This window comes from Echeneis naucrates, chromosome 4 (genome assembly GCF_900963305.1).
Source record: "Echeneis naucrates chromosome 4, fEcheNa1.1, whole genome shotgun sequence".
Taxonomy (NCBI): Eukaryota; Metazoa; Chordata; class Actinopteri; order Carangiformes; family Echeneidae; genus Echeneis; species Echeneis naucrates.
Window position 1 is genome coordinate 7,275,093 of NC_042514.1, and position 27,957 is coordinate 7,303,049.

Here is a 27,957-nt window from a genome sequence, read left to right on the forward strand (position 1 = left end):
TTTTTATGTGAATATGAAAAATCAGCACTTTTTCTCCTGATCTTGCTGTTACCTGGAGGTTTTGTCCAAATGACACTTTTCTCTTTGTCCATCAGAGTGCATGCTTTATGAATGTGTTACAATGAACAGTCTTTATATCTTTACTTGAAGGAAAAAAAAAAAAAAAAAAAACTGCCCAAGGATATCAGAATCCAAGCAAAGGCCTAGTCCAGCCCAAGTTCATATGTAATCATTAAACATGGCTATGACCAGCATGTATACCAAAGTGCTTACTGAGTCGGATGAAATGAAACGCGCTACCAAATGTTGGCAACGGAACATGTCACATTTTTCTGTCGTTTCTGTTAACATTTCTTTTGTTCACACAGTTTATCACCCAGTGCAAACTTTCTGTGTTTTCTTGTGAGAAGTCAAAGGAGGCTCCTTTACTTCATGTAGGATTGGCGTGTCTGGGCTCCAGTGTTTCAATGTAATGTTGGGTTTTACTTTGTCACACTCCTCTTTCAAACACTACATCAAGTCCAGCGTTCAGAGACTAGACCATAACAGTAATGCACTGGTCGAGACTGAGACTGGACCTGAAACATTCTCATGACTTCCAGGCAGGGGGGGAGATGTGAATGGTCACCAGTGAACACACACCACTGGCCAGTACGGCACCCTTAAACAAGACAAACGCATTGTGATATTACTGTATTACACCTCTATTATGGTCAAAATCCATTGGGAGAGAGTTCATCAGTAGGTGCACTTTGCTCACAGGGAGAGCAAACGGAAAGAAATGAAATGCCAGCACAAGAGTACCATTGTATGAGTTGATTGTGCCAAAATGACCTGTTGTATAGGGTTTTTTGTTTTTTCCTTTTCTTTGAGTATATACATGCTGCTGTATAAGCAAAGAGGGCTTTGGAGAAGAGTCATGAAATGTTGGCGCTAAAACCCAAAGCACGCTTTTTGAAAACCATAAGGGACTGGGACTGAAATTGATCCTTGTTTCAATAAAATTCTTTAAAATCCTTATTTGTGAAATTCTGAACTGGTTGTTGCAGTCAGTTATTATAATGAAGCCGTATTTTATTGGGAATAAAGATGTTTCTACTGTATTTCCTGAATTATTACGTCTCTGTAAGTAATGTGTCCAACATGGATAGTGATGTCATGTTTCACGCAGAGAAAATGAGTCATTTTATAATGATGAAAACAGGCTGAAACAGACATTTCTAATATCTTTTGGATGCACTTCACTTCATTGCATAGACCATTCCCTAAAATTATAGGTTTGATATTTTGTGTTACTCGTTGGTATTCTCAGTATTTTAACATTTGTTTACAATTATTGAGTTATGTAGTGGGCAAGCCCTCCTGTAGATGGCAGCAGTTTCAAAGTTTCCAAAGCTGCCTAACATTGCAGGCACACCTTGTTATTGTTCAAAAAAAAAAAAAAAAAACAGCACACTGAAAGCAATATTTTTAAGCCCTCTCATTTCCCAACTATGCTTTGTTTGTGCATGGTCTGTGACAACGTCACATGTCGGTCTTACTGCAGGGGAACCCAATGAGAGGAGAAGATTTGTGTTGCCCGTTTTCTCATGTGCATCTTCCTATAACCCATGGATGTGTAATGTTTACTGCCAGATCTGCGCCTTGCACTGAATCATGAATCCAAAAAAGGTCCTGGCATGGTGACGTGAGCAGAAGATGCTCCTGCAAGGCAACAGAGAGGAAAGGGCTCAGTGTAATCTGACACACGGTGAAAGATCCCAGAAATCTACATAGCGACTGTGTTCCAGTTGGCTGGGCTGAGTTTGTGCCTGAGCCTTGCTATGCTGCTACTGGCTCCCGTCCCAAAGTTGGCCTCAGCTCTGCTCAGGGAGCCGAGGGGGATGGAGGGGGCCTGGTCAGTGGGTTCAACGTGGCAGACTGCCATTTCTCCCTCTTCTCAACATACAGAAGCCTATGCGCTGACATGTTTACACACAGTGGAGAACCTGAGAGCCCCCCCCCTCTCCCTCTCTGTGTTTTTCAGGGTTGCTTTAGTCAGACAGGATTTAAATAGTCTGGGTTTGAGTGGTGAAAAGGAGAGAGCTGTCTAATTGTATGCAGATTCTCTGATAATAGAGTAAGTCGGTGCTTTAATATGACAATGTAGGTCATGGTTGAAGTAACAGCCGGTCAATTATTTGGAATAAGTGGTTCATTTGTCAGACATTTGGGGATTTATTAATAGATTCCAGAAAAGTGGTTTATCTGCACTGCTTCTGTCTAACCTGCACAGGGACGAGCAGCAAATGAGACCAAACAAGGACAGCCTCTGTATTACTGTTATTCAAAATAAATATGATCATTAAAATATAGTAAGGTTTGGGTTAATTAAAACTAAATTAACCAGATGGTACGATCAAAGCAAAGTCTTTGGCTGTAAATGGTTCAATTCAATAATTCATGTTTGCCAGGATAAGCTCCACTGTCGGAGTGTTCTCTGACATCTATGAATTTGGTATTGGAGCAGAGAAATGAGCACAACAGTAGCTATGCTCACTTGTGTTCACATGACCTGAAAGGAGGAAGGGGTGGCATGCACAGTATAGCGTAATAACTGACTTATGTGGTTTTAAGTCCCAGAAATAAGTAATGTGATGAATGTCAATTTCCCCAATCAACGTTTATCATCTCAGGAAAATTCAGATTGAAAAAAGCCTTCTCATGAACAATCTACAGTCCTCCCACACACTTGGTATAACTGACTAACAGTCCTTTTACTCGTATGATTTTATCATCTCGATTATCAATATCGAGCATCTGCTGTCTGGTGCTCTCTTGTGAAGAAGCCGTGTCACAGTATCTCAGTGGGGGACAGTGGATGATTCTTAGTACTTCAGCTTCACATTGACTCACTGTCCCTTAAAACAAGGGGGATGATTGTTTCCTCGTAGTTTCTCTGCTGTTGCGGTCTCTGACACTGCATCATCCTTTCAAATTAAATGTTGAGGTTTTGACTGCTTTGAGTGTGTTGTTAAATTAAAGTGCTGTTTTGCATTCCGTGTTTAATTCAGCAAGAACAAGTGAAGAATCCATAGGAAGTCAGTTGTGCTTTATTTGTGTTTGTGCTATTCCTGCAGTGGAACAAATGAGGACATTTGGCATCAGACTGCATTTGAGCTTAACACATGCACTCATCCTCACATTTAATCTTCGCTTCTGTCATTAAAAATGCAATCTAACAATAGCCATACACAAAAATAATTTCAGAAGAGATTAGACAAGTCAAACTAAATGCCATAATAATGTACTGGCTTAACTGCACAGTAACCCGTCACTACCCTTAACCACACAATACAGTAAAAATACTCTTCATTATGGATACTTTACAGTCTTGCAGTTTTTTTGGCAGCAGCTGTTTGGTCAAGTAAAAGCTTCAACTTATTATAAACTTGTACTACAATATCTATTTCTATTGAGACCTACATGTGTGGCACTATCATACCAATACATTGTCCATTAACTGTTCTAATGGAGACAGACATGGAAATCTTTCTATGTATTACAGCAAACTGATGTGTCTAATTTCCCCCATTTTAGCTTTTGTTTTTCAATTAAGATTTTTTTTCCTTCAATCTTTCTCAGAAATGAGGTAACAGAACAAAACCTTACCTATGCTGATGTAGATGTAGGTCTGACATTTGTTATCTCTCTTTGTCTGTCTTTGTGCGTGTGGGAAATGTTTTTTCTTTTCTTTTCTTTCTTTTTTTTTTTTTTTTTTTTGCTTGTAACTTAAAGATCAGATGAATGCCTATTTTATGAATTTAAAATGCAGCCCAAGTAGAAGTGTCACATTTTGGTTTCCGTATTCATGACTGTCTCTTGTTCCTTACAAAAGAAATATGCTTCTGATCCACAGACGCACAGCCTGATCAGTTCTGACTGTGAGCCAGTGTGGACACCATATGCTCCTTCTAACACCAGACATTATCACCTGTGACAGATTAATTATGTTTCCAAGAGCAGTTCTGCACGTTAGTAGGCATGAAAACGGCACCAGGTTTACAGATGTGAACCGTGTTTCGGTTACTGAGAACCGATTTTCAATTTTTTTGAAATGCAACTTGCAGAACTATGCCGTTCATTTGTGTGAATGAAACTGTGTGGCGTAACATAATCTAAAACATGTGACGAAAACATAGGTGTGATAGAGTGAAATGAAACACTGGATGCAGTTTGGATGGAATGTCTTGATAATATTTAAGTATTGGTATATAAAAAAAAAAGTTTAGTTCTGTTTTTGTATATCTGATGTTTATTTCGTATTAACTAAAGTTTAGTGAGACCAATAAAAGAAGCTTGAATTACTTTTGAAGGCCGGGTTGCTAAGTTCACTCAGCTGATATGAACAGTGTAAATATTTTATTTTTTTCATGCAGGACTAAACAAACATGTCCACCGAGGTTATGTGCTGTCACGCGCCGTGAGACGGGAGCTCGCTCGTGCTCTGTTTTTTGGCCCACGCGCTGCTATCACGTCCCCCCGGTGACGTCTGTGTCCCCGCCGCTGCCAGTGGCCCCCTGCCATATTTATTCATGCCGGGCAAGATGGCGGCGATACGGACGTGGTGTTATTGCCAGTGGACATAAAAAAAGGAATTTTATTCAAAATATAAAACCCACCGAGATCCGGTTTTCCGCTCGCTGGCGTTGCATGTGTGTTTACCGCGTGACTAGCGTCGACGTCGTTTTTTTTATTTTACGCGTTCAAACGTTTTTGTTTTTTTTTTTTTACCCACACAAAATGTTCACGTTGTAGCTCGCTCGCTAACCGACCAGCTGGCTAACAGAGAGCAGTTACTAGCTAGCTAGCTATCCATCACAGCCAAGCCGCCGTGAAGTGGAGAATGGGAGAAAAGCTGGAGCTCAAGCTCAAATCGCCGGTCGGAGCAGAACCTGCTGGCTATCCGTGGCCGTTACCAGTATACGTAAGTGTTGATACTCTCTCGGGTCTTTGGTTGTTGATTTAGACTCTGTCTCTGTTTTTGTCTTTGTTAGCTAGCTCTTTGCTAACACTGGCTAGCTGAAGGGACCACGGCACGCTCGTCCGGGGATTCAGGTCAAACTGGTCGGGTTGGTGACAGACATGGTGTATCAGCCAGTTTACACTGGTCGGCCAGATGTTTGGCCGTGCTACCGTAACTCATTCTTACAAAAAAAAAAAAAAAAAAAAAAAAACAACAGGGGAAAGACAATGGCAGCAAGCAGCCGGTGGTACATCTGCGGAGAGCAAAGTAGCGACAAGTACCAGCCAGACGGTGACAACAGCTACCAAAATAATTTTTGACAGTCGAGTGACTCGTACAAACTGCATCTACCACCCAGCATTGTGCCATTCTGTCCGTACTTAAATTATTGTAGCTACTGAAATAAATGTAAGTTAACCACGGCACAACGGGCAGCCGGTTTTTCTCTGCACAGATCCACCATCTGATACGAGTAAACAGACAGACACAGACACGCCGGGCTCCGTCCAGGATCTGGGTGATATCTGTGTTTTTTTCTTTTTATCATATATGCGTGAGACGGGTGATATGACATTCCTCGAGTGCTTTCTGTGTATCTTGTTTCACAACATGTGTACGATTGAGACCAGCTGTTTGGTCATTTGAACCCGAAGACTGGATACCCGACCTATCGCTGCTCAAGACAGCCAGTCTTGCCTAGAAGGGTTTTCTCTTGGTTGTATTTCCATGCTGCATGTTGTCAGCACGTCAGTGTCTGGTTGACTCATTGGAGATAAACGGAAAGGGAAGTGGTTGTAAGTTCTGTGGTTTTTTTTTTTTTTTAGTTCGTTTAAACTGAGTCTTGTCATTTATAGTAATTGCGGTAAGACAGTCGGTACCGAATGAAAATCTCAAGTGAATTTCTCAGAATGCCTCTGGGTCTTTCTCTGCATCTCCCTTCCACCCACACTTTACCAAGTCTGGCTGACTTCTTATTACATTTCCATTACATAGTCTGCTTATGCTTTCATCTCATTATGAACTTAAAGGGCTTCAAGTCATTGAGTCAGAGTTACAAGTTGATGTAATCAACCGCTCCTCTCCCTTGCTTTGAGTGACAAAGTTGACCCTCCCTTTTACAGGCCAGGCAAGTCTGATAAAACTGTTCCTGCCCTCCCGACTTATAGCCTCGCCCATTTCCTCATGTTATGATCTGTGAAGATAAACACCGAATCAAACATGTCAGGAATTTAATGTGCTATTGACCTACACAATAACTCTTTCACTAGGGCTACAATGTCATGCATTGAATTAGAAACAGCTGATCATCTTGCATGTGGAGCTCTGCAATATGGAGCTTATTTATGTCATGTGCTCCTCCTGTTTTCAGAGGGGAAAGGTTCCCCTCTCTTCTCTCTTCCTCTCCTGTCCATATGGGCAGCTCTACAGGGAAGAAGATAGAAGCAAATGTTCCTACTTAGCCATCCTATATTAATAGAATTGAGAAACATGCACAGATATGTGTGCTGCAGTTTTTCCAAGAACATTTAATGACTGTTTTTAGCTTTGTTGAACTGCTCGCTGGTAATAACGGATCCCCTCCATGTAGATTTATTCTTCTCTCCCACAGAGCATTAAGGTTGCTTATCTCACCCACAGAGCATGAACACAGTACTGTCTGTGTTTAGATACACACAACATGGTTGTTGTGCAGGCTATTGAAGCATGAAGCATGCTGCTAGAACCAAGTCCATAAAAATAGGCGTTCTTTTTTTGATTCTGTGTTTCATCTTTGCCTCACTAAATCCCCACATTTCTTCATCTATAAATGCTTCCATATGAACAGCACCTCTGGAGTGGTGTTCTTTATCCATTTGGTTCTGGGTGTGGGCACTAAACAGTCCTACATACCATTTTAAAGACTACTAAGTGCTGCTGAGTGCCTGTTTGGTTTAGTGCTCACCTACATACCTCACCTATTATTTACAAGCTGCTGTTAAAATTTAGTGTGAGGCTGAGTATAACTGGCATGTGGTTTTTGCAGCCCTGAAATAAGAAAACCAAAAGGTAGCGCATAAAGCATATTTACACCCTTGCCACTGATGTAATACGAGGGATTTTAATGTACGCTATTTCTGTGTTGGTGCTACACCCAGGTGCTTGAGTGCAGGTCAGTTGAGTTGAAGCCTCCTAGTGAAATCATCATGTGCTTATTTGTCAAGATAACAAACGGACATGCCAATACACTTCCTCGCTGTTTGTTTGAAATCATTATGTACTTTTATATGAAGTCATTTTCCAATTATATTTGTTTAAAAAGACAGAAAAGACAAACAAACACTACTGTCACTAAAAGAATTGCCTTTCTATTGTGATAAGTAGGAGTTGTACAAGTGTGAAAGTTTCATGCCTGCCTTAGTCATTTGTTCTCGTGGGCTGCTGAGGTATACGTAGTGGCACACTGTGTGGCGTAAAACCCCAACACCTACGATGCATCACATGCTGTGTGGAGTGATTGAATGAAGAGGTGGTTTTCAGAGGAGGAGTTATATGTGCGTCACTTGTACCCACACTGGTGAGAGCGGAGGGTCTCTTGTTCTGTCTGTCTGATTCCTGCTCTCAGACCGTGTTTATTTTTAGCAGTACCCCTGTGTCAGTGTAGCTGTGTTCAGTCTTTGTGTGAGCAGGTGACCTACCCCGTTTGACGTCTAATTTGCTCGCTCACACACAGTCTCTTTCATGCACTTAAACAGCTTGTATACCTCCTCATTTAGTAGTCCACCGTGTGTTAAAGCTGTTGTATTTTCTGCATGTTCAGATATATGAAGAGCTTGTGTTGCTTATTAGCAGTTGTGGCATTTAGCCTTGTAATATAATTGTAGTCACGACACTATGCTGACAAATAGCGTAGACGAATTGTAGAAGATTTCCTGTGCTATCATGCATATTTCAGTGTGCGCATGCATGTTTGAGCCTTTGCGGAAGTTTGCCTAGTAGTGGCGGGCAGTATTGAGCGGGAAGCTGGGAGGATGTGAGCTTTTTCGCTGTGTCTGCCGTGCCAGGCCTCAAACAGCTGACAAATACAGGGCTTCCCCTCCCCTTCCTGGCCCCGTCACTCGCTCCAGTTTCTAACTTTCTTTGCTTTCACTTTCTTTCCTTTAATCCTCTTTTCATTTACTGTCTGAATTCTTTTTTTCATTCTTTCTTTTTTTTTTTTTTCTTTTTTTGCTTTCCCTCTTTTCCCTCCACCAGAGGCTCTCCTTGGCAATGTGCTGGAGAAGTAGATAGAAAGTGGGTCAGTGGGTCAACTCAGGCAACAGGCTGAGGCTGGCTGCGCTTGGAGTGTAACTTGAGTCCTGTTCCTACCAGAGAGCTGCCGAGCGCACTTCGGCTTAGATTACTAACTATAGATTGTCTGCAAAGATCAATAAACTTCACCTCATCTAATTTTATTGAGCTTTGTTCTGAACTGAAGTGTTGTTTAAACCGTTGTAACCGAAGTTGGTTTCCTCACATGTAGTTTACAATTGTTTGATTGACCTGAGACCTGAATTAACAGAACCAATATCCTATAGGAGGGTTGAGGCTTGAATTTTCAAGGATGCTGTCAGTGCAAACAATTAATTTATCAACTACTCGATAGAAAGAATAGATTTTTTGCAAGTCAGCAGCTAAATAACAGGCTGAAGGGATAATTGAAATGCACCTATGTGAAAGTGCTCTCATACACCACCTTCATCAGGGGCTGACCAACCCTTCACAGTGAAGTTCTGTGCTCTGCCTCATGCTCATTGAAGTCAGTTACTTTGTTGGCGTTGGACTACGCCTGTATGATTCCGCCTGCAAACTTCCAAATCCTCGACGATGCCTCCTACACGAGGCCTTGTCATGGCAACATTCCTAATGTTGTATATGTGTCAATAGCTGAACTGAAGGAAATTAAGTTTTACATATTATGACTGATAAGTGAGGCCGTGTAGCACCCTCCGTGCATCCCAACGGACAGGCACACAGAGGGGGCTGCCAGAAAGACAGACAAGGGCTATGAGAGGCAGGCCTGTTGTCGTTGTATTTCTCAGAGACACAAACAAGGGCAAAGAGGTGAATGAATCAATGTCCGCCATTCTACAAATAAATAAGATTTTACCAATTTGATAGAGTTAAAAAAAAAGAAAAAGAAAATCCATACCTGGAATTCAGCATTTTAGCAAATAAATCAGTGTTGGAGAAACAACACTGGACCTTGAACCCAGACAGAACTGGTTGCAGGCAAGGATTTGATATATCACAGAGCTTCCAGGCTGCTTCTGTGGTCTACCACAACTGCAGGTTTCAGGGTCTTGGGAATGTATCATGTGTGGATTTGATGAGGAAAATCCAGCTGGCTTTGAGGTGTCTTCCGCATGTTGGCCCATATTATGACCCTCCTGGTTATGGCCTCAATGGTTTTCCAGCTTCCCTGCTTACCCTCTTATATTAACTTCAAATATAACCAGTTATACCATATCTTAGAAGTTGTTTCCCACCTAACTCGCATCACACTCAACAGCTAACATAGTATTATATAATGATGAATTATGTAAAATATGACCTGGTGATGTGTACACCCCAAATGGAGACATTCTTCTAATTGATACTAGATTGGAACTGAAGTGCATAGATTTCAGCTGCTAACAATACCAATATAATATTAATATTCTTATGTATAATGCAGCTGCATGGCTTGGGAAGCAGTTGCACAATAAATTCTAATGTTATCAAAGCTATAATGTTCCATTTTTGTAGGTTTTTATTTTAGAGGTGATGATTACATTTAACAGTCATTTTGGGAGCTGTAACTTGTGGTGCTGTTAAATTTAATGTTAAGATGGCTGTCCACTCCATTTTCAGGATAAACACCATGATGCTGCTCATGAAATCATCGAGACCATTCGGTAAGTGACTGACTGAACTCATCTGTTCTCCCCAAATCACACAGCTGGTTGGTGGCCGTGTCAGGTGTATGATCTGATGGGGATTTTTATGCTTACTTTCTCTAGGTGGGTGTGTGAGGAGATCCCAGACCTCAAACTGGCAATGGAAAACTATGTACTCATTGACTATGACACCAAGAGGTAAGTCTTGGGTCACTTGCACCAAAATAAAAACCCAACAGCCCAGTTATACTGAAAGGGTTAGGGTAGTCCTAAAACAGTTTTATGCAAATGGACAGGTAGTTTAAAGGCCTTTTTGTAAACTGAGTATCATAGTTTTGGTAGAATAGGTTGGTTTTCTTTGACTCTGAAACCAAGGGTAAAAAAATATGGATTTACTACATGCATCTTCTGTCTTCTTATCCTCAGCTTCGAGAGTATGCAGAGACTTTGTGACAAGTACAACAGGGCCATTGACAGCATTCATCAACTAGTGAGTCCATATTTTTTTATCGCATTTAAGTGTTGTGTGGCTGTGAAAAAAGTGAAAAATATTTCTAAATAGAGTATAAAATGTTCTGTGTATCCTGTTTTTTTGTATGTGTACAATACATGGCACCTCTTTAATTTGTGGAACAAACGCTCTGGTATTTCTTTGATTTGGGCTATAATTATTAATTAAGACACTTTCTAAAAGCCCTTTATCTTTAGTATGTGCAGTATTTGTGTCCAAAAAGTTAAACATTCTTTCTTTCTTTTTTTTTTAGTTCAGATATGTAACATTTTTCTACAGAGCATTTTCTAAATAGTTGTTGTTTTTACATTTTCCATGATGGATCTTTGAATGGCGAGTGGTGTATGAATAATATAATTATTACATAATAAAATAATAATGTATTTTTATTTGTCATTAGACATAGAAATGACTGTGGAATCTCATTTTATAGTGGAAAGGTACCACCCAACCCATGAAGTTGAACAAACGTCCGTCTAATGGGCTGCTGAGACATATCCTACAGCAGGTGTACAACCACTCAGTGACGGATCCTGAGAAGCTAAACAACTATGAGCCATTTTCCCCTGAGGTGTATGGAGAGACGTCTTTTGACCTGGTGGCTCAGATCATTGATGAAATGGAAATGATGGAAGATGACACCTTTGTTGACCTTGGCAGTGGTTAGTTCGGTTGATTGATTGATTGATTTATTTTTCAGAAACAAACTTTATTGTACTCTATAAGTAGGTTTATAGTACTTTAATAGTTCAGTTGTGATAGATTTTCATAAACAAATAATGACCAAGAAATTACAAACCAGTTATTTTACTATTTTTTTTTTTTTTAAATAAACAAAAGAAAGAGGTATAGAGTTGCAGGATCTTGTCAGGATTGTGTCATTATCGTCATTCACATCCTGGGAATCTTCATAAGTTTGGTGTCACATATGAGCATGTAATTATCTTTTTAACCTCTTTTTTAATTTTTCAGGAGTGGGCCAGGTAGTGCTGCAGGTTGCTGCAGCAACCAACTGCAAACATTACTATGGTGTAGAGAAAGCAGACATTCCAGCTACTTATGCAGAGGTAACTACTTAAAAATCCAGGAGTGAGACAAAGCACTCAGGACAAATATTAATTAAGCATTAGTGCAAATTAAATTATGGCTGCATTAATTCCAAGAACGGCACCATCTTAAGAAAACAGCAATCTCAGTCATTGTAATAAAGGATGTATTGGCATAGTGTTGTTGCCACCACAGCTGTGGCAATTAAGTAGAGTAGTCTGGCAAAATGTCTTTCAGATGTGTATTGTCTTAGTGTCTAATCAGCATTTAAACTGGGCCTCCTTGTTTGTATTTCTTGTATTAAATTATCTGAGCAACACACCCAAAACATTGGAATAATTCTGTGCATGCATAAAATTGATCCCTGTACTATTGTGTTGTGTTTTTATATGCAAAAAGCCAAACTTCACTTAACGCAAGTCCAACTCCAGAGCATATATTAAGTTAAATAATAATAAGATACACAAATTGGTGTCAGAGCAAGAGCTTTTTTCTAATCCCTGAATTGTTCAATATTTCAATATTGTTAAGTTATTGATGATGATAGTAAAAAAAACATTTATCATTTGTTACATTCTTTCTTTTAGACTATGGATAAAGAATTTAAGAAGTGGATGAAATGGTATGGGAAAAAACACGGAGAGTACACAGTAAGTTGACTCAGTGTGTTATTTTCTCTAAGACATTGAATAATACACACTCGATATATGTATTTCAGATGGGGCAGATGTTTAGCAAATCAACAGGTAATTTGTTCTAACACGTGCATTTTTTGATTTTTCAGCTAGAAAGAGGAGATTTTCTCTCTGAAGAATGGAAAGAAAGGATTGCCAACACGAGGTGGTATACCAAGCCTGGTCACAGTGACCATATGAAAGACAAGATTTAATATAATGCAGAGTGACCATTATAATAATAGAAACCACTGCAATGCTCCAAAAATGGCACCAAATACATTATATTTGACTGACAAAAGGCTGAGTCACATAATAAATGTTGCCATTGCTGAACTTTTTAATTCTTGGGTGATGTTTGCAGTTGATATGTTGCATCCTCCAGTCATTTAGCAAAAATGTGTTCATATCTCAAAACTTTATACTTTCTTGGAAAATAATTTTATTCCATAAACTGTAGATCTAAACTATATCCCTCTTTGTCTGTCTTCCAGTATTATTTTTGTGAATAACTTTGCCTTTGGTCCAGAGGTAGATCACCAGCTGAAGGAACGCTTTGCTAACATGAAGGAAGGTTTGTATTTTCCTGCTAACCACTAAATGAATTTTGTTATTGTCCACAGCATCTTAGTTATGACTTAGTTATTTGTGTGCATTTAGAAAAATAACTGATATTTCTGACCAACATTCCAGTGTTTGGAGTCATTGCATTTAAGTATTGTCCTGTCTGCTCTGTGTGTGTGAAGGGAAAGGCAAAGACAGAAACTCGAAGTAGAAATAAAATGTTTTGTGTATTTTTAAAAGTTTCCTTCTCTGGTTTCTCAGGAGGGCGGGTGGATTATTACTTGAAAGTCTTGTCAGCACTTGTCCGACAATGGAAAGCAATAAACAAAAGCTCTTTGCAATTTATGATGTAAATAGTGTGACATGCAAATTTAAGGAGTCATAGGAAAGCTTGTTTCACCAAGACAGACCATTTAAATATTTTTAGTAACTTGACTGCAGCAGCTTTTTCCAAATAATGAAATAAGATTAAAAAACATTGCATTCTCCTTCAGCTCATCTTTAAATCCGATTTGCTATGTATTAGTTCACTGTTTTAAATGTTGCCTGCAGAACATATGGTTGATGATTTGCAACTAATTGAGACATTTTGTTCAACCTCAGGTGTAATCTGATCAAAGGCAGGCAATTAAATAGCAGGTGTTAAATCCTTTTCTCAAGTCAACAGACAGACAGACAGCCTTCAGAAAGCATCAAGGAGCAACATCTGGGCTTTGTGGCACAAGTATTTAGTCAGCTGTTTCAGTAGTGGTTAAAATAACAAGGACTGAAAGTATCAAGTGGCCACTAGCTCCTTTTTTCTGTCTTTTCAAGGCACCCAAATTCTGCCTCACTGTGAAAGATATGAAGAGGGTGGACTTGTTTAAACCAGCAGTGGTAGAAAATCGTGCTTATGGCACAGTGTGACAACATGTAATACTTGCAGTATTATGCCAGTTTTGTCTGTTCATTGCACGCTAACAAAGCTGTGTAATCTGGGGCCTTTTTAAAGCCATATAGGGGGATCTCTGTTTATAGAATGCTTCTTTGTTGACTCTCACAATTGACATTTGAACCTACAGGCTAACTATGCCACTTGCCTCTACCAGTAATGTGTCTTTGGTTTAATGCATTTTGTTTCATTTTATTGTACCTTGTTATAGTGAGTCATAGGAGCTACTGATTTGTACCCATGCAGTGTTGCAGAAAAAAAAATATTTATTTGTCTCTTTTGTTGTTTTGGGGTTTAATTTTTTCTCCTTTTTCTTTTGCAGGTGGAAAAATTGTGTCCTCCAAACCTTTTGCACCTTTAAATTTTAGAATAAACAGTCGAAACTTGAGCGGTAAGTTTCTTAAGTAGTGAAAAAGCACATTGTATGTTTGTAGCTTCCTTTGTTTTTTATCTAATATGATGTCTTCTCTCTGCACTGCAGATATTGGCACAATAATGCGTGTGGTGGAGCTTTCTCCACTGAGGGGCTCTGTGTCATGGACTGGAAAACCAGTATCTTATTATCTGCACACCATAGACCGCACCATAGTAAGTCCGTAAACATCTCGTCATTATCTTATCATCATATGGGCAAGACCAAAGTACACAGATTAGAATTTTGGTTAAGAAAAGAAGCACAGTAAAGCACTAAATGACTGTTGAAATGTTACACATTATGCATTAAAGACAACTCAAGGGATTGTCTGCCATGATAACAGCTGATGCTGTCTTAATGACTAATCTCTCCCTTGAGTAAACAATCATGAGAGAACAAAGAGGCTTGCACAAGGTAACAGGAGCCCATTAGATAATATGGAAGCGTGTCACTGTGATAGTTGGTTAAAGTACTCCCTGGTTATCAGCAGGAGTCCTGGCAAGAAAGCTGACAGACTGCCCAAAAGGTGCTGGTGACACTCTCATTCTGTGGATGTGTTTCTAATTACTGCCTGAAGTATACTGGCCTCATATTTCTTACTCAGTGGATGTTGGAGTTTTGTACAGTGGTACCACAGCAGTAATAATGTCCACGTCCCAGTCAGGGTTTGATAATATTTTCGTTGATCTCAGAAAGTGGCTTTTGGTTAATAACACATCCAGATTCAGTTTGTTTAAAAAAATGGGGCCCCTTCTTTTTTATTTATTTATTCATTCATTCATTCATTCATTCTGGTGATGTGGTTGGGGTTGCTGGGTTGTCAGACAGAAAAGTTCAGCCGATCACAACTTTTTCTGCAATGCAGTGTTATATGTTAAAACACTGTGATGGATTACTTTGCAACACTATATTTCAAGGGTTCCCAGAGTGATACTTTTTAACATCAAGCTGGAAAAGTGAATTTTATGACTCACCAGTACCTTCTGCAATGCCTTTGAATACAAGTTACCAAAAAAGTAACTAGATTTTAAAAGAGAGATTTAAATGTGCTGACATCAAGATACACACATTATTTCCTGAGAAATTGATGAAAGGCTCTTACAATCATAAACTAATTAAGGAATAGTCTTGCTTTAATTTTTTTCTTTATTTTTTTCCATCCCTGGAATTGGTGCAAATTGGTTCAGTAAAATAAAAACATAAACTTCTCCTGAGGATGATGATGATAGTAATTATAATAGTAGTAGTAGTAATAATAATAATAATAAGAATAATAGGAGGAAGAAGAAAAATAATGATTTTAAAAATAAAATGAATCAAAATTGATGTGTGATGTGTTTCTTGTCCGTTTTACAGCTTGAAAACTATTTTGCTAGTCTCAAAAATCCTAAACTCAGGGTAAGTTCTTTTTTCTTAGTGTCATTGTACTTCATGTAATTTAGCCAGTCAAACAATAAAAATATTATTTTGTATTAGGAAGAGCAAGAGGCAGCTAGGCGGCGTCAGCAGAAGGACACAAAGGACAGTAAAAGCAATACCACCACGCCCACAAAACCGAAAGAACAAAACAAGGTAAGATGTGTACAGAATTATTCTAGCACATTCAGTTTTACCAGATTGTCTTTTGCTTATATGTATGTTTGTTTTGTGTAAATGACAGCAGGACTCCGGTGGTGAAGAGGAACACCCGAGCTTGGTGACAGTGGTCAAACCAACTGCCAAACCCAGAAGAGCCCGACTCTTGTCCAAGGGCCGCAAGTTGAACAATAAGAAACGCGGTCGACCCAAGAAAGCTGCCCCAGCTGCTGAGCGGAAAAAGAAGAATCAGAGTGCGTTGGATTTGCTGCATGCCAAGACCCTTTCTGCAGCACCCCCTCAGGGTCAGTGCATTCACACACACAATATGCTACTGATTTTCTTCAGCTGAATGGGAAGATGAGACTAGTCATGGCGATTTTAAACTGCCTTATTTAAACAATAGAAAGTTGTCTTTATTTCAACAATGCATGGCTCATTTGGTTTATGCTCATTTAATTATGCTTACTGTGCATGCAGATCCATACCGCCCACCTCAGAGTCCCTTCTACCAGCTACCTCCTAAGGTCCAGCACTATCCTTCAAGTCAACTGCTGCTGAGCCCAACTCCACCTGGTCTGCAACAACTGCTAGGTGGGTTCAAGAAGAATCAGCCTGTCAAGAATATTGTTCCAAATCAAAAAAAAAAAAAAAAATCATAGCATTTAGCTTCATTAAGACTAACACTGCAGTGTTACAGTTAAGCTTCAATATGTGCCATAGGCATGGAAAATTTAATCTTTTTCTGAAAAAAAGTTAACACAAGAAACTTCACTGTGATGGTCTGAAAGTGGTAAACAACTGCTTGCCGATCTGCCTTAGTTTACTTATTTCAACAACCTAACTAATAATGTATCCTCTGCTTCTTGTTTCCTTGCTGCCCATGTCCTGAAACCACATCTACAAACAGATAACATCAAAGTTCAATACCTCCAGTTTATGGCTTACATGAAGACTCCTCAGTACCGCTCCAACTTGCAGCAGCTTTTGGAACAAGAGAAGGTAATTAGTGATGTATCCATGACAAAGCATAGTTATGTAGTAATCTGGTAATACACATTATCTGTCTGAAAGTATCTTTAATGATGTCTCATTGTGGTTGTTTTTTCCATCTCTCTTATCTCTCTTTATTTATTTTTTTAACTTCCTCTCTGTATCCAGCAAAAACACAGAGATCTGTCAGGGCAGGCAGACCAGCTCCACTCTGTCTGTCAGTCTCATAAGGACAAGATCAAAGGGCTTTTTCAGACCAAACTAGATGAGGTAGGACCTACAACTTCATCATGCTATTATGACTGGTATGGAGGACAATTTACAACATGACTGTATGTTTTTAATAACATCCCAAAATTTGCTCCACCTGATTTCTATCTCCTGCCTAAGTTATTATATTGGCACTTAATCATATGCTCAGTTATTCCTTAAATACAATTAATTTGATGGGGAATGGTAATCTCACTCCATTTCCATCCTATTTGCAAATGAACATGGTTTATAGAAGAGGGACGACCCACTGTGATGTTGTTGCATTGTGTAACAGTAGTATAAGACACAACTATGGTTAAAAGTCTAAAGTGTGAAGTCTGTCACGTCCCAGACACACCCTGCACCTCTGTTGGGTGTGAGCAAACCTGTGGTATCACATTCTGTAATAGCGATGGGTGTAAACATGAGTAATGCCATATTACAGTGATCACACCTTGAATATGCTGTTATGTTACTGAACCGGATTGACAGCATAAGCAGCTGGAGGTCAGCAAAGACTGGATTTCCAATTATCTTAAATTGCTCTTTAGGTATTGATTCTGGCTGATGTTTTGCAATCTGTACATGTGTGTTGTTCAGCTAGGAGTGAAAGCCCTGACTGTGGAGGACCTGCTACAGGCCCAGAAGGAGATATCAGCTCACAACCGTCAGCTGAAAGAGCAGACTAAGCAGCTTGAGAGAGACATGGCGTTGCTGAGAGACCATAGCCTGCTACTGGTGAGCCCTCAGTCGTCTCAGTTGTCGTTTTCTCTACCCAATTAATCCAGCATTATCACCAGTGGTTTACACCTGATACTATTCCTGCTACTTTGCATTTGTCGCTTGGTGGTCATTACTACACTTTTACTGCTTACTTTGCTAGCAATGAAAATCAAAGAAATAAGAGCAAACGTGTATGTTTTTTGCGTTCTAGCTGAAGTCTCGATGCGAGGAGCTGAAGCTAGATTGGGGCTCTTTATGTTTGGAAAGTTTGTTGAAGGAGAAGCAGGCACTGCGCAGGCAAATCTCTGAAAAACAGAGGCACTGCTTGGAGCTGCAGGTACACAGGGCACCTACTCATGTTTTAGATCAATTTCCAAAGGCTTGACTCTGTTTCCATCCTCTATTACATGCCTCCATACATGCTGAGTTCTTTCCCCTTCTTCCCCTCCTGCCCTCCTTTCATCTGGCTTCCTCTTCACCGGAAATATCACTGGCTCTTCAGTGAAATTCAAATGAATTAAACTTGTCAACTAAATGACTAATTGTAACTTAAAGGAACACTGGATGAATATCTGTCACAGACATTTTCCTGGACGTGTAAACGTTGCTGTAGATTGTCTGTTTTCTAATAGAATGTCTCCCCCTGGTGGCTGTGTGCAGATCAGCATTGTGGAGCTGGAGAAAAGTCAAAGGCAGCAGGAGCTGCTTCAGCTCAAATCCTACAGCCCCTGCGAGGGTTCCCCATATAGAAAGAGCCTGGAATCACGCTCTTCCGCAGACATGGACTCCTCAAAGCTTGGCCTGTCCTCAGCCCCAGCTCACAATGGTGTCAGCCCAGAACTTTCTATAAACGGCACTAGTTCACCTTGTTTTGACCGGGCTAACACCAAAGGAGAGCTTCTTTCTCGCTACCTGCCCATTTCTCCTGATCACGAGATTGTGCCTACCACCTCTGATGCTCGGCAAAGGCAGCAAAGTTCGTCTCATGCTCTTCCTGACTACACCCGCTTCTCTCCTGCCAAGATTGTCTTACGGAGGCACCTCAACCAGGACTCCACTGCCTCTGCTCACTTGAGAGGGTCGGGGTTGACCACACACAGGTTAGTCAATGCTGTCAACAGTTTTTGAACATTCTTCTAAATTACTTTGAGGTGTCCAAATTGCTTACTAAAGGAATACAGGCTAATTAGCTAAAGCTAGATTTGTCTATTTTTGTTTGTCTTCCAGGGAATCGGGTGGTATTAACTCTCCACTTGGAGTGAAACAGAACTGCCCTTCTCCAAATGCATCTGATGTACAGAAAAGTTCAGAGAGGGTAAATAACTTTCTATGCTACTGCCTTTTAATTTGTCTTTGCTTTTTTTTTTTGGATCGTCTTACTGGTTGTTTTGACTGTTAACCTGTTTTACCTTTGCCCTCTGTCCAAGGTTGGTAAGGAGAGGAGTCCGTCAGTTCAGGGTGACAGCAGCATCACAAGCCTTCCAATTAGCATCCCACTGAGCACTGTCCACCCAAGTAAACTGCCAGTCAGCATCCCGCTTGCCAGCGTGGTGCTACCTAGTCGTGCAGAGAGACTGGTGAGTTTCTGTTTGGTACTATGAATTAGGTTTTGGCTGATTCTATTAATCCTCAGTCAAATAATGAGCGACTGTGTATGTGTTCAGTGATTTTGCAGGGAAAGTGCTTAGGGTATCTGACACACAGGCTACTTGTGCTACAATAGTTCCTTGATGCAAATTCACTGCTCATTAAAATTTGACTGAGATAAATATTAAGATTAGGAAAAGTAATGCAATGTCATCAACTATTGTTTCATGCTCTTTGTGCCCATAATTTCAGAGAAGTACTCCAAGTCCTGTCTCTCAGACAGGTCAAACCAATGGTAAGGATTACCCCTCAACTACTCATTTTATCTTTAGTTTTGTTGAGCAACATTCAATTTTTAAGCTGCTCAAATAAGTGTATTAAACCAGCATTTCGTTATTGACTGTCTTCACTTCCTGTGCATCTCTTTGGTCTCTCTTCAGGATTTTCATCCAGCTCAGGGCTGTTGAATGGAGGTCCCCACCCTGAGGACCATAATGGTGCTTCTTCATCACCTCTTCCACATAGCAACACTCCTCTGACAGGAGCAATAGGCAGAGGAGGTCCCATCCAGAGTCCCCCACTCAGTACTGGAGGGGTGCTCCAATATGCAGATGGACCCCCAAGAATTCTCCCAGAAGACGGACAAGATGCCAGGGGTGGGGAGTCTGACAACGAGCCCCAGGACAGTGAACTGCGGAGGAGAATCTTCTTCTCTTCTTCCTCCTCTTCATCCTCGTCTTCCTCTTTGTCAGGCAGTGGAGGTAGCACAGCTGGAGCATCACGCCTCCACCATCACACTGGCAACTCCGCCAAGCAGGGATACCACAGCAACCATGGAAACCATCATCACCAGTCCCCCAACACACAGCACACTCACACACCCACACATGCGTTGTCATCACATTCCTCGCACAGCCTTGGTTCTCAAGAGGGACGCAAGCGGGGGAGAAGGAAGCGCAGCTCCGCAGGGGCTGTCATAGCCAGCGGATCCCCAAAGAGGAGGTCATTCCCAGGGCTCAGCTCCAACAACCACTCCTCAGGATCGCCACTTAACATTAACTCAATGGTGAGTCATCAAAAGCATTTTTATCAGTCAATCAATCAAACACTTTATTTGAACCCCAAGGGGCAATTTAAAAGGCATGAAGAGCAGAATTAGAACAAACAAGACATCCGACAACATAAAAACATTAATAAGTGCTTTAATTAAAAAAAATTCAAACGGTAACCAGCAGAGAACTTTTGAATATTTTACGTAAATTTTACATTTTATACACACGCACCCTCACAATGTATTTCAATTATCAGAATATACAGTAATGTCTTGGTACCTTGGATTTTATGAAATTGTGGTCTGGACCCAATGAGGGTCATTTGGGTGTGATTTGCCTTTTTTTCCCCAACAGGTTAACAACATCAACCAGCCTCTGGAGATCTCTGCTATCTCCTCCCCAGAACAATCAAGTCGGAGCCCAAGTGGGCTTGACCTGGACCAGCCTCCTATCTTGAAGAGAGAGCGCCCCCTGGAGATCAATGGCACAGGTCGATTTTCATCAGCCCCTAGCTCTGATGATGAGGACTCAGGATACCCTGCTGACAGCTCTAGTTCACGGTAATATCGCCAATATCATGCAGAGATAAGAATAACAATTTACCTACTGAGCTTTCAAGGTCTCCACTAAAGCTTCAGGCATTTTTATTTTCTAAGTTTGCTTTCTTAATTGTTTCATCATGACAAGGTCATCGTTTGCTGTATTTTTCTTGCTTTTGTTCCAAACCAGCACACTGATTTAATGGGGCCCACAAAGATTTTGTTGTTTCACTGTTCACTGTTGTTCCTTTCCTTTAGAATTGAAAGAAAAATCGCCACTATATCTTTGGAGAGCAGAGATGGAGCTGGTAGATTAGGGGATAGTGAAAGAGGTAAGGTGATAAAATGTTTGAATTCAGTGTAGATAAAAGCTCTTCTCTCTCCTCACTGCTGCCACAACTAAGACTTTTCTTCTTTCCAATGCCAGGCAGGAAATCTGGTAGCAGCAGTGGAAACAGCACTGGCAGTGAGGCCTCTTCTTCCTCCTCATTGTCCTCTACCAGCAAATGGAAATCTACTTTTTCACCTATATCTGACCCAAAGCAACCTAACTCTGACCTGAGGCAGGGGGGCTCCCCATTTGGTATGGGGGGGTCGAACCGAGGCACAGACTCTGATTCTGACCACAAACAACAGCATCAGCAGGTGAGAAAAGGGAGCGATGCAGAGTCATCCAGCTACATGACCCCCAATCCCTTCCTTAGTCAGGAGGCAGGGACTCGGGGCGGAGGCAGTGGTGGTGGTGGTGGAGCGCAGGCAGGCAGCGGATCAGACCAACGGCAAGCCCTCCAGAAGCAGAGGGTCCCTCTGAAAACAAGCAGCCCGGCCAGTCAGAACCTCTTTATTTCTGCTGCTGCAAGCAGTGGAGGGGGGATTCTGAGCGGGAAGGTGGGAGCCAGTCCTGTCGCAGTTTCTTCTACCACAGGGTCATCTGTGGGACAGTACCTGGGGTCTCAGTTTCCCCTTGGGGGCACTTCAGTCTTACAGTCGTTGTTTGGAGCCCAGACAGGCGGCCCCACGGTGAGTGGGACCCCGCGGCTTGTCAACGGACACTCTTCCCTGGGAACCTTCTCCAGTGCTGGGCTGGCAGGGGGAGCGGCTGGAGGTGAGCTTCATTGATTGGTTAAAGTGTTTGATTGTTGATGGGACAGAGTGGGGTTTAAGCCTTAGTCTGGGTCGGTTGTTTAAAGAGTAGTCTGAGGGGAAATAATGTGATTATACGTCAGGTAAGTGGGGGCCCAATGCTGTTGTCTTTTTGTCTCCCTCAGTCTGACAGTTTGACTGAATGACTCCCTGTGCTGCCTCGCTTTGACATGAACTGGCTGCTTGAATGCTGCAGTTGGAAACACCCCTGGAAAATGTGAATTTTCTGCAGAGTATGATCCATGAAAAAGCTGAAAACTGAGAAATCTAAATCAATAACATGTTTTGCACTATTATTACATTACTCTGTCATTTTCTGTGGGTGTATCAGTTGGAGTTATATGTCAGAGTCAGTTCACTTGTTAACAAAAATTAACCCAGAAATCCATTTTGCTGTTTCATCCTGAATTGGTTTAATTGATTTTGTTGTGTCTACAGTCACAGTGAACTGACTCAGTTTGCTTTTTATGTGCTTGTCTAAGACTTGCTTGGCGCTATGCACAACCTGGCTCAGTCCATGCTTTTCTCTTTGTCCCCCTCCTTCTCGCTCTTTTTGCTGCTATTATCTGCTCTCTCTTTCACCCGTCTCCACTCTCTCGCTCTGCCCCTCCCTCCATTTTCTGCTGTATGATTTGCAGGTATATTTCACCACGTGGTTCCCTCAGTGTCCTCCCATCAGTTTGGGGCAACGCTGCCCACCCCTGGAGGCCTCAGCTCTCTGCTCAGTCTCTCCTCTTCTTCCTCTACCTCCTCCCAAACCCAGCAGCACACCACCCCCCAACCAGCCTCCACACGCCTGGCGTCTGTGTCCTCACCTCTCCCCCTCTCCCTCTCTCAGGCCCAGCACAGTCGCACTCAATCAGTCCTGCATAGCCCTTCTCCTCCCACACTCACTCTGCCCCCTCCACCACCCCTGCATAGTGTCCCCTCCTCCTTAGCACCCACGCACTCTGATGCTGCACCATCTTCGCGATCGGACACCCACTCCTCCCGTCTCTCCCACTCTTCTCTCCATAATCAGAGAGCACAGTCATCCCTCGCTCTCTCCATCTCCTCCTCCACCTCTGCCTCCTCTGCCTCTATCTCTGCTGCTGCTGCTGCTGCTGCCGCTACTGCGTCTCTCTCCTCATCCTCTCTGTCAACCTCCTCCTCGTCCCGTCCATTCACAGTGCACTACTCGCCTCGGCTGCCCCCTCCACCACCAGCCACCAGTTCAGGTGGTGGCGGGAGCATGTGGAGGACTCAGGGCATGCATGGTACCTACATCACTTCCCAGCTCCCTGGCTCCCGACCTAGATAGTGTTTGGGGGTGAGGGACAGGGGGGAGGATGGAGAGTGGAAGGGAAGAGGGCAATCAGAGGATGGGTAGAGGGAGAGAATGAGAAAGAGAGAGAGACTGGTAGGGAGTGAGTGGGACAGGAAGCCTGTTTTCCCTGTGCTCCCACAAGCTGTTGTTCTGATTGAACAAGGTAAGACACTTCCTGGGTTTTAGATTTAAAGTATAAAATCTGTACTCAAAGAGAAATCCCGAATTTGAAACTGACAAGATTTACTGACTACAGTTGTGGCTCATTTGTTGTTGTTTTTTGTTTGTTTGTCTAATTACTCATGTTTCTTTCGTTTCTGTCTTCTCTGATCCATCAGGTAATTGATGCAAACTACCTCAACATTAAATAAACTATGCAAATGTCCAGGTGTGGACCAAGGCACTCTCCTCACTCATTGGTGCTTCAAAACGTCTGCACTACCCAAACGCCTCTAAGATCGGCCTCTGAACTGGGATCTCTGATACACACACCCATTCACAAACAAACACATTCACTCACTCACACACTAACAACAGCCCCCACCACCACCACCACTATGGTCACCCTGAGCAGAATTCATTGGCACTGGTCTTGTTTATGTGTGAATGTTGTTAGTTAATATACTGGCTTTAAGATTTTACAACATGGAAACAAATACTGGCTGCTGCCCAGCACTGGTTTAGCATCAAGGTGCTCAGTCTAATCCTAGTTTGTTCTTTGTCTTAAACATAGTACAGAAACAAGTGTTTTGCCAAATCGTCTGTTTTGAGTGATTTTACATAACATTTTTCAACTGATTAAAGCACACACTCCACCTATTTGAACCGAATCTCATCTGGTGTCACGCTCTCTCCAAAGTTGCAGTTCACATGTGTGTGTGTGCACTCAAATACACAATGCAGGCCATTTCAATGAACTCTGTTCAGATGTCATGCAGCTTTTCCTGTCTGCATGTGTGCTCTGTTATCTCCATTTTCTTCCATCAATGAAAATCAGTGTTTGTTGCAGAATATTTGACAGTAAAATAAGATGAGGAACTTATTTTGGACAAAGTTCACACTGGATAGTAAGATAGTTACACATGTAGCAAAAAATGTACAAGTCCTGATTGGATTTTTGACACCCCATAAATTGGCTATGTTGATAATTTTCTATATTTTTATGGTGAAGAACAATAAAACTTACTCACTTTTAAGACTTTGCCTAAAGAGGTACAAAAATCTTGAAACACTGTACTTACTGCTCATTTGACACAAAACTAAAAGCGATTTCCTTTTATTAACTAAGCAACAAAATGAATTTTTTTTTTTTTAATATCCAGTATTTAAAATATTAGCTTGTGTATTTAAAGAGAGTGGCAGAGTTTTTAGTGTAATAATCAGACTATTTCACATTCTCCAAATGACAAAAGAAGAACAGTGTATGGTTTAAACTCCTAACACATGAACACGTGGATTTCAATCTAATTGTGGAAATATGGTGAATTACCAACATCTCCAGGGGTGCCAGTAATGCACAGCAGAACTGAGTACATTTTGATATTTTTTTAAAGACCCAGTGACCTTCATTCAATGAGATGGTGCTCTGTGTAGATAATGTTAGCCACTCTCTTGTAGAAACCCACTGTTAATGTTAGTGAGAGTTGTGGCTGCACTGTTATTAAGTGAAGCTGAAACCAGGTGTAAAAGAGTACAGTAAAACCACAGATTGAACTAATTTCTCTATTTATTAACATTTTTTTCTTCAGCCAATTTGCTAAATCACACTACTCTGTTGAGCCACAGCAGAAATATTCTTATAGCAGGAATTTTTAACTTTTCTTAAGCTAAACTTATTCGTATTTATCTCTGCTGTTGGTAAATGCAGGTTTTAGAATAATGGCTAAATCTCAAATGTGGACACATGTAATGTGGAATTATACTGCATATAGTTTATACAAAAACAAGCACACAACACATTCATGCATGCAAATCCTCACACACTGGGAAAACATGATTAACCATAACCACAAACTACTGGACTCTTCACAACTTTTTGTTTGCTTTTTATTTTGTGTGTGTGTAATTTGTTTGGGGTTTTTTTGTAAACAATGTTTGTACTGTGAATGTGATTAATTCTCCAGCTGTATAGTTGTGTATAATTTAGAATATTATATTTATGCTGTCAGTCTCTCCATTTGCCTTGGTATTTGTTTTTCTCTTTTTTAATCCTGAAATGTGTTGACATTGTAGAATGCAATAGTGTGTGTACTTGACTCACAGTCTGAAAACAATGGTGCTAAATTTGGACTGTGCCTGAACTTATTTATTCTATAGTGAAAACATCAAAAACAAATTGAATACTTGGTGCTGTACACAGGGACATTTGTAACGCCTTTTTTGGCATTTCCTTTCTCATATTTAATATGCTATTGTCTGGTTCTTTAAATGCCGAGCGTACAACTGTACACACCAACCTTCGATAAAACTACTCTGCAACAACTGGCTCAGAGTAAACAGGTAGAAGTTGCCCTGTTCATATTTCTCACATAGATGTTTTTATCGTGCATCAGCTGGCTTTGCTCTCAATAGCAAGCTGCTTATTTGTTAGTGAACAAGACACACTGTTTTTGTACATGCGTTTTTATTTTATTGTTTTCATCATAAGCATAAAGGTATATGAAATATGTATCTATATACAGTTTATATATATGAATATATATATATATCTATATATAAGTGAAAAGGGGTGTTTTGGTGCTGGCATTGTGACCCTTAAGTTCAACCTGTTAAACAGGAGGCTTGAAGCCAAGGAGAGGAAAGCATTGCCACCACAGGACCTTAACCGATGGCGCCTAACAACATGGTGACACAACAGCACTGTGTCTCACCGCAAAACTATAAACTCAGAAGCTGTGTGTGAGATGTTGTATAGCTCCAACGCAGTTGGATTTCAGCACTAGAGCTGTTATCACTTTTATCAGATGTCTTCATGTGGGGTTTTTTTTTTTTTTTGTTGTTGTTTTTTTTTTTTCTTTCTTTATCAACCAACCCAGTTTCTGCAGGAAAAAAATGGTGCTTCTGTTTGACAATTCAGATTTTACTAACTAAATCGTTACTGGTGCATACACAACAAAGTGTAACCCTCTTTACACACAGTCTGTAGATGTCTTACTGATGAGGCCATGGCTGGTAATGTCAGCATACTGTGAGACATGCTGATGTCCAACACTTTAGTTTGTGGGTGTATTTGCGTGTCACTTGGTTGGGAGTGAAAGCAGCCAAGTTCTTTTGTGTCTGATAGTGGGAATAACTGTGTGCGTGTGTGTGTTTGTGTGTGCGTGCGCGCTTTGGCCACATGCCAGTACATATCTAAGAGAAGACTAGACTTATTATCAAGCTTTATAGAAAACTCCTGTCCTGTGCACTCACTCTGTAACACAAAGGTGTTTCTCACCTGCGAGTGTTCAAGTGAAAAGAAACAAGTCATTTTAGACGGTAAATAGAGACATTAGAGTCCATTTGTTACCAGCACTGAGGTCCTTTGTAATTACTGTTGATGCTGTTATGATTTTCTTTTTCTTGGTGTTTGATACAATTGCAGTTAAATGTTATGCTTTTAATTGTCTTCAAATTCCTTGTCAGTTTTTAATACTACGAGTCAAACAGACAGCACGGTGCTCTCCTTCACTTAAAACAAGGAAATTGCAGCTAGTGATACTAAAATACTACTTTTCCCTGTTGTGCTGCAGGGTTTTATGGTTTATTAATCCTCAACACAAGCTTTTTCTGGATGGTCCAATCTAACCTGCAGAAGTTTCTCTTCACCTGATGAGGCCGTGTGGTGTATGTGCTGTGAGAATAGTTTGTGGGAAGGGCAGATGTTTAACTCCTATATCAGATTTCAACCACTTTTGTAGCTTCTTATATAATCAGTCAAAGGGACAAGGTGCTGTTTTCAAAGTCCTTTTGCTCATGAGCATGATCTGAACTGACAGCGTCTATGCAGTTCTCCAGCCTTCTCCATCCTGGTACATTATTGATAGATAATCTGTGAGAGCGTTGCAGTCAAGGCTGTTTACTCTAAATCCTGCCAAAGGTCTCAACTCAGGAACTTCCCAGATTGACTTGAAATTATGTAAACGGTTCTCTTCCAACTACTGCATGTCACAAAGCAATTTCACCATCTTGTGGCATGAAGAAGTCCCTCTCTCTAAGCGAACTCAGGACCAGGACAAACCCTTCAGTAAGTGTTTCAAGGTAAAAAATAAAAATCTCAGCTGTTTCATCACAATCATTCTCCCTGTCACATACATCCAGCCTCTTCAGTGAAATGCAGCTTTATGAAGCTTTATGAGTCAGTCTGATCTCAAGAAGCTGTGAAATGGCTCTGACTTTCAGCATCTTCCTCATCTCACAAATGCCTCCGTCTAGATTTGTGTCACTGAGAAGGAGGTTCACTATCCTCCGTTGGGCCCCCCCTCTGTTAATTGGAGGTGGGGTCGTGGGGTAAAGGTCAGAGGTAAACTGCAGTGTGTCTCTTGTGGTCTCTGACTGGTGAAGCCAGGGCAGGTTTGAGGTGCAATAACGGCAAACCTACTTTCCAAAAGGCCCAGGTTTTCATGGAAAAAGATGTTACTGTTTGGTGTTGGTGCTTTTATCCTAAGATGTTATAATGAAACAAATGGAATTAATGTTTTTTCTGCTGCATTTTATGTTTATTAATAAAGATGTTTCATATAATATTTGAATTAATTTTCGTTGTG

General features: G+C 40.9%; 1 protein-coding gene across 2 annotated transcripts; it reads left to right on the top strand.

The window, feature by feature from the left end:
* Positions 1 to 4,591: 4,591 nt before the first annotated feature.
* On the top strand, positions 4,592 to 27,942 carry dot1l (DOT1-like histone H3K79 methyltransferase). Of its 2 annotated transcripts, none has more exons than XM_029500903.1 (28): positions 4,592 to 4,966; positions 9,875 to 9,918; positions 10,024 to 10,098; positions 10,327 to 10,390; positions 10,845 to 11,073; positions 11,384 to 11,478; positions 12,046 to 12,108; positions 12,243 to 12,298; positions 12,627 to 12,706; positions 13,950 to 14,018; positions 14,109 to 14,215; positions 15,399 to 15,440; positions 15,519 to 15,614; positions 15,703 to 15,922; positions 16,098 to 16,211; positions 16,528 to 16,619; positions 16,779 to 16,880; positions 17,463 to 17,600; positions 17,797 to 17,922; positions 18,246 to 18,685; positions 18,813 to 18,900; positions 19,013 to 19,162; positions 19,425 to 19,467; positions 19,613 to 20,238; positions 20,579 to 20,784; positions 21,022 to 21,095; positions 21,191 to 21,868; positions 23,551 to 27,942. In XM_029500903.1, exons 1-28 carry the CDS (start codon positions 4,886 to 4,888, stop codon positions 23,556 to 23,558), a joined length of 4,206 nt encoding a protein of 1,401 aa, XP_029356763.1. In that variant the 5' UTR covers positions 4,592 to 4,885; the 3' UTR covers positions 23,559 to 27,942. The 2 variants fall into 2 exon arrangements, with proteins under 2 accessions (XP_029356763.1, XP_029356764.1); XM_029500904.1 differs by having other exon boundaries at positions 21,191 to 21,408.
* Positions 27,943 to 27,957: the final 15 nt, after the last annotated feature.

What these genes read in the sequence shown, in the direction of transcription:
- dot1l (XM_029500903.1), top strand. Translation starts at nt 4,886, where the DNA reads ATGGGAGAAAAGCTGGAGCTCAAGCTCAAATCGCCGGTCGGAGCAGAA. An exon ending in TTCAGACCAAACTAGATGAG is followed by an intron (nt 16,881 to 17,462) that starts GTAGGACCTACA and finishes TGTGTTGTTCAG; the next exon opens with CTAGGAGTGAAAGCCCTGAC. An exon ending in GGCACTGCTTGGAGCTGCAG is followed by an intron (nt 17,923 to 18,245) that starts GTACACAGGGCA and finishes GGCTGTGTGCAG; the next exon opens with ATCAGCATTGTGGAGCTGGA.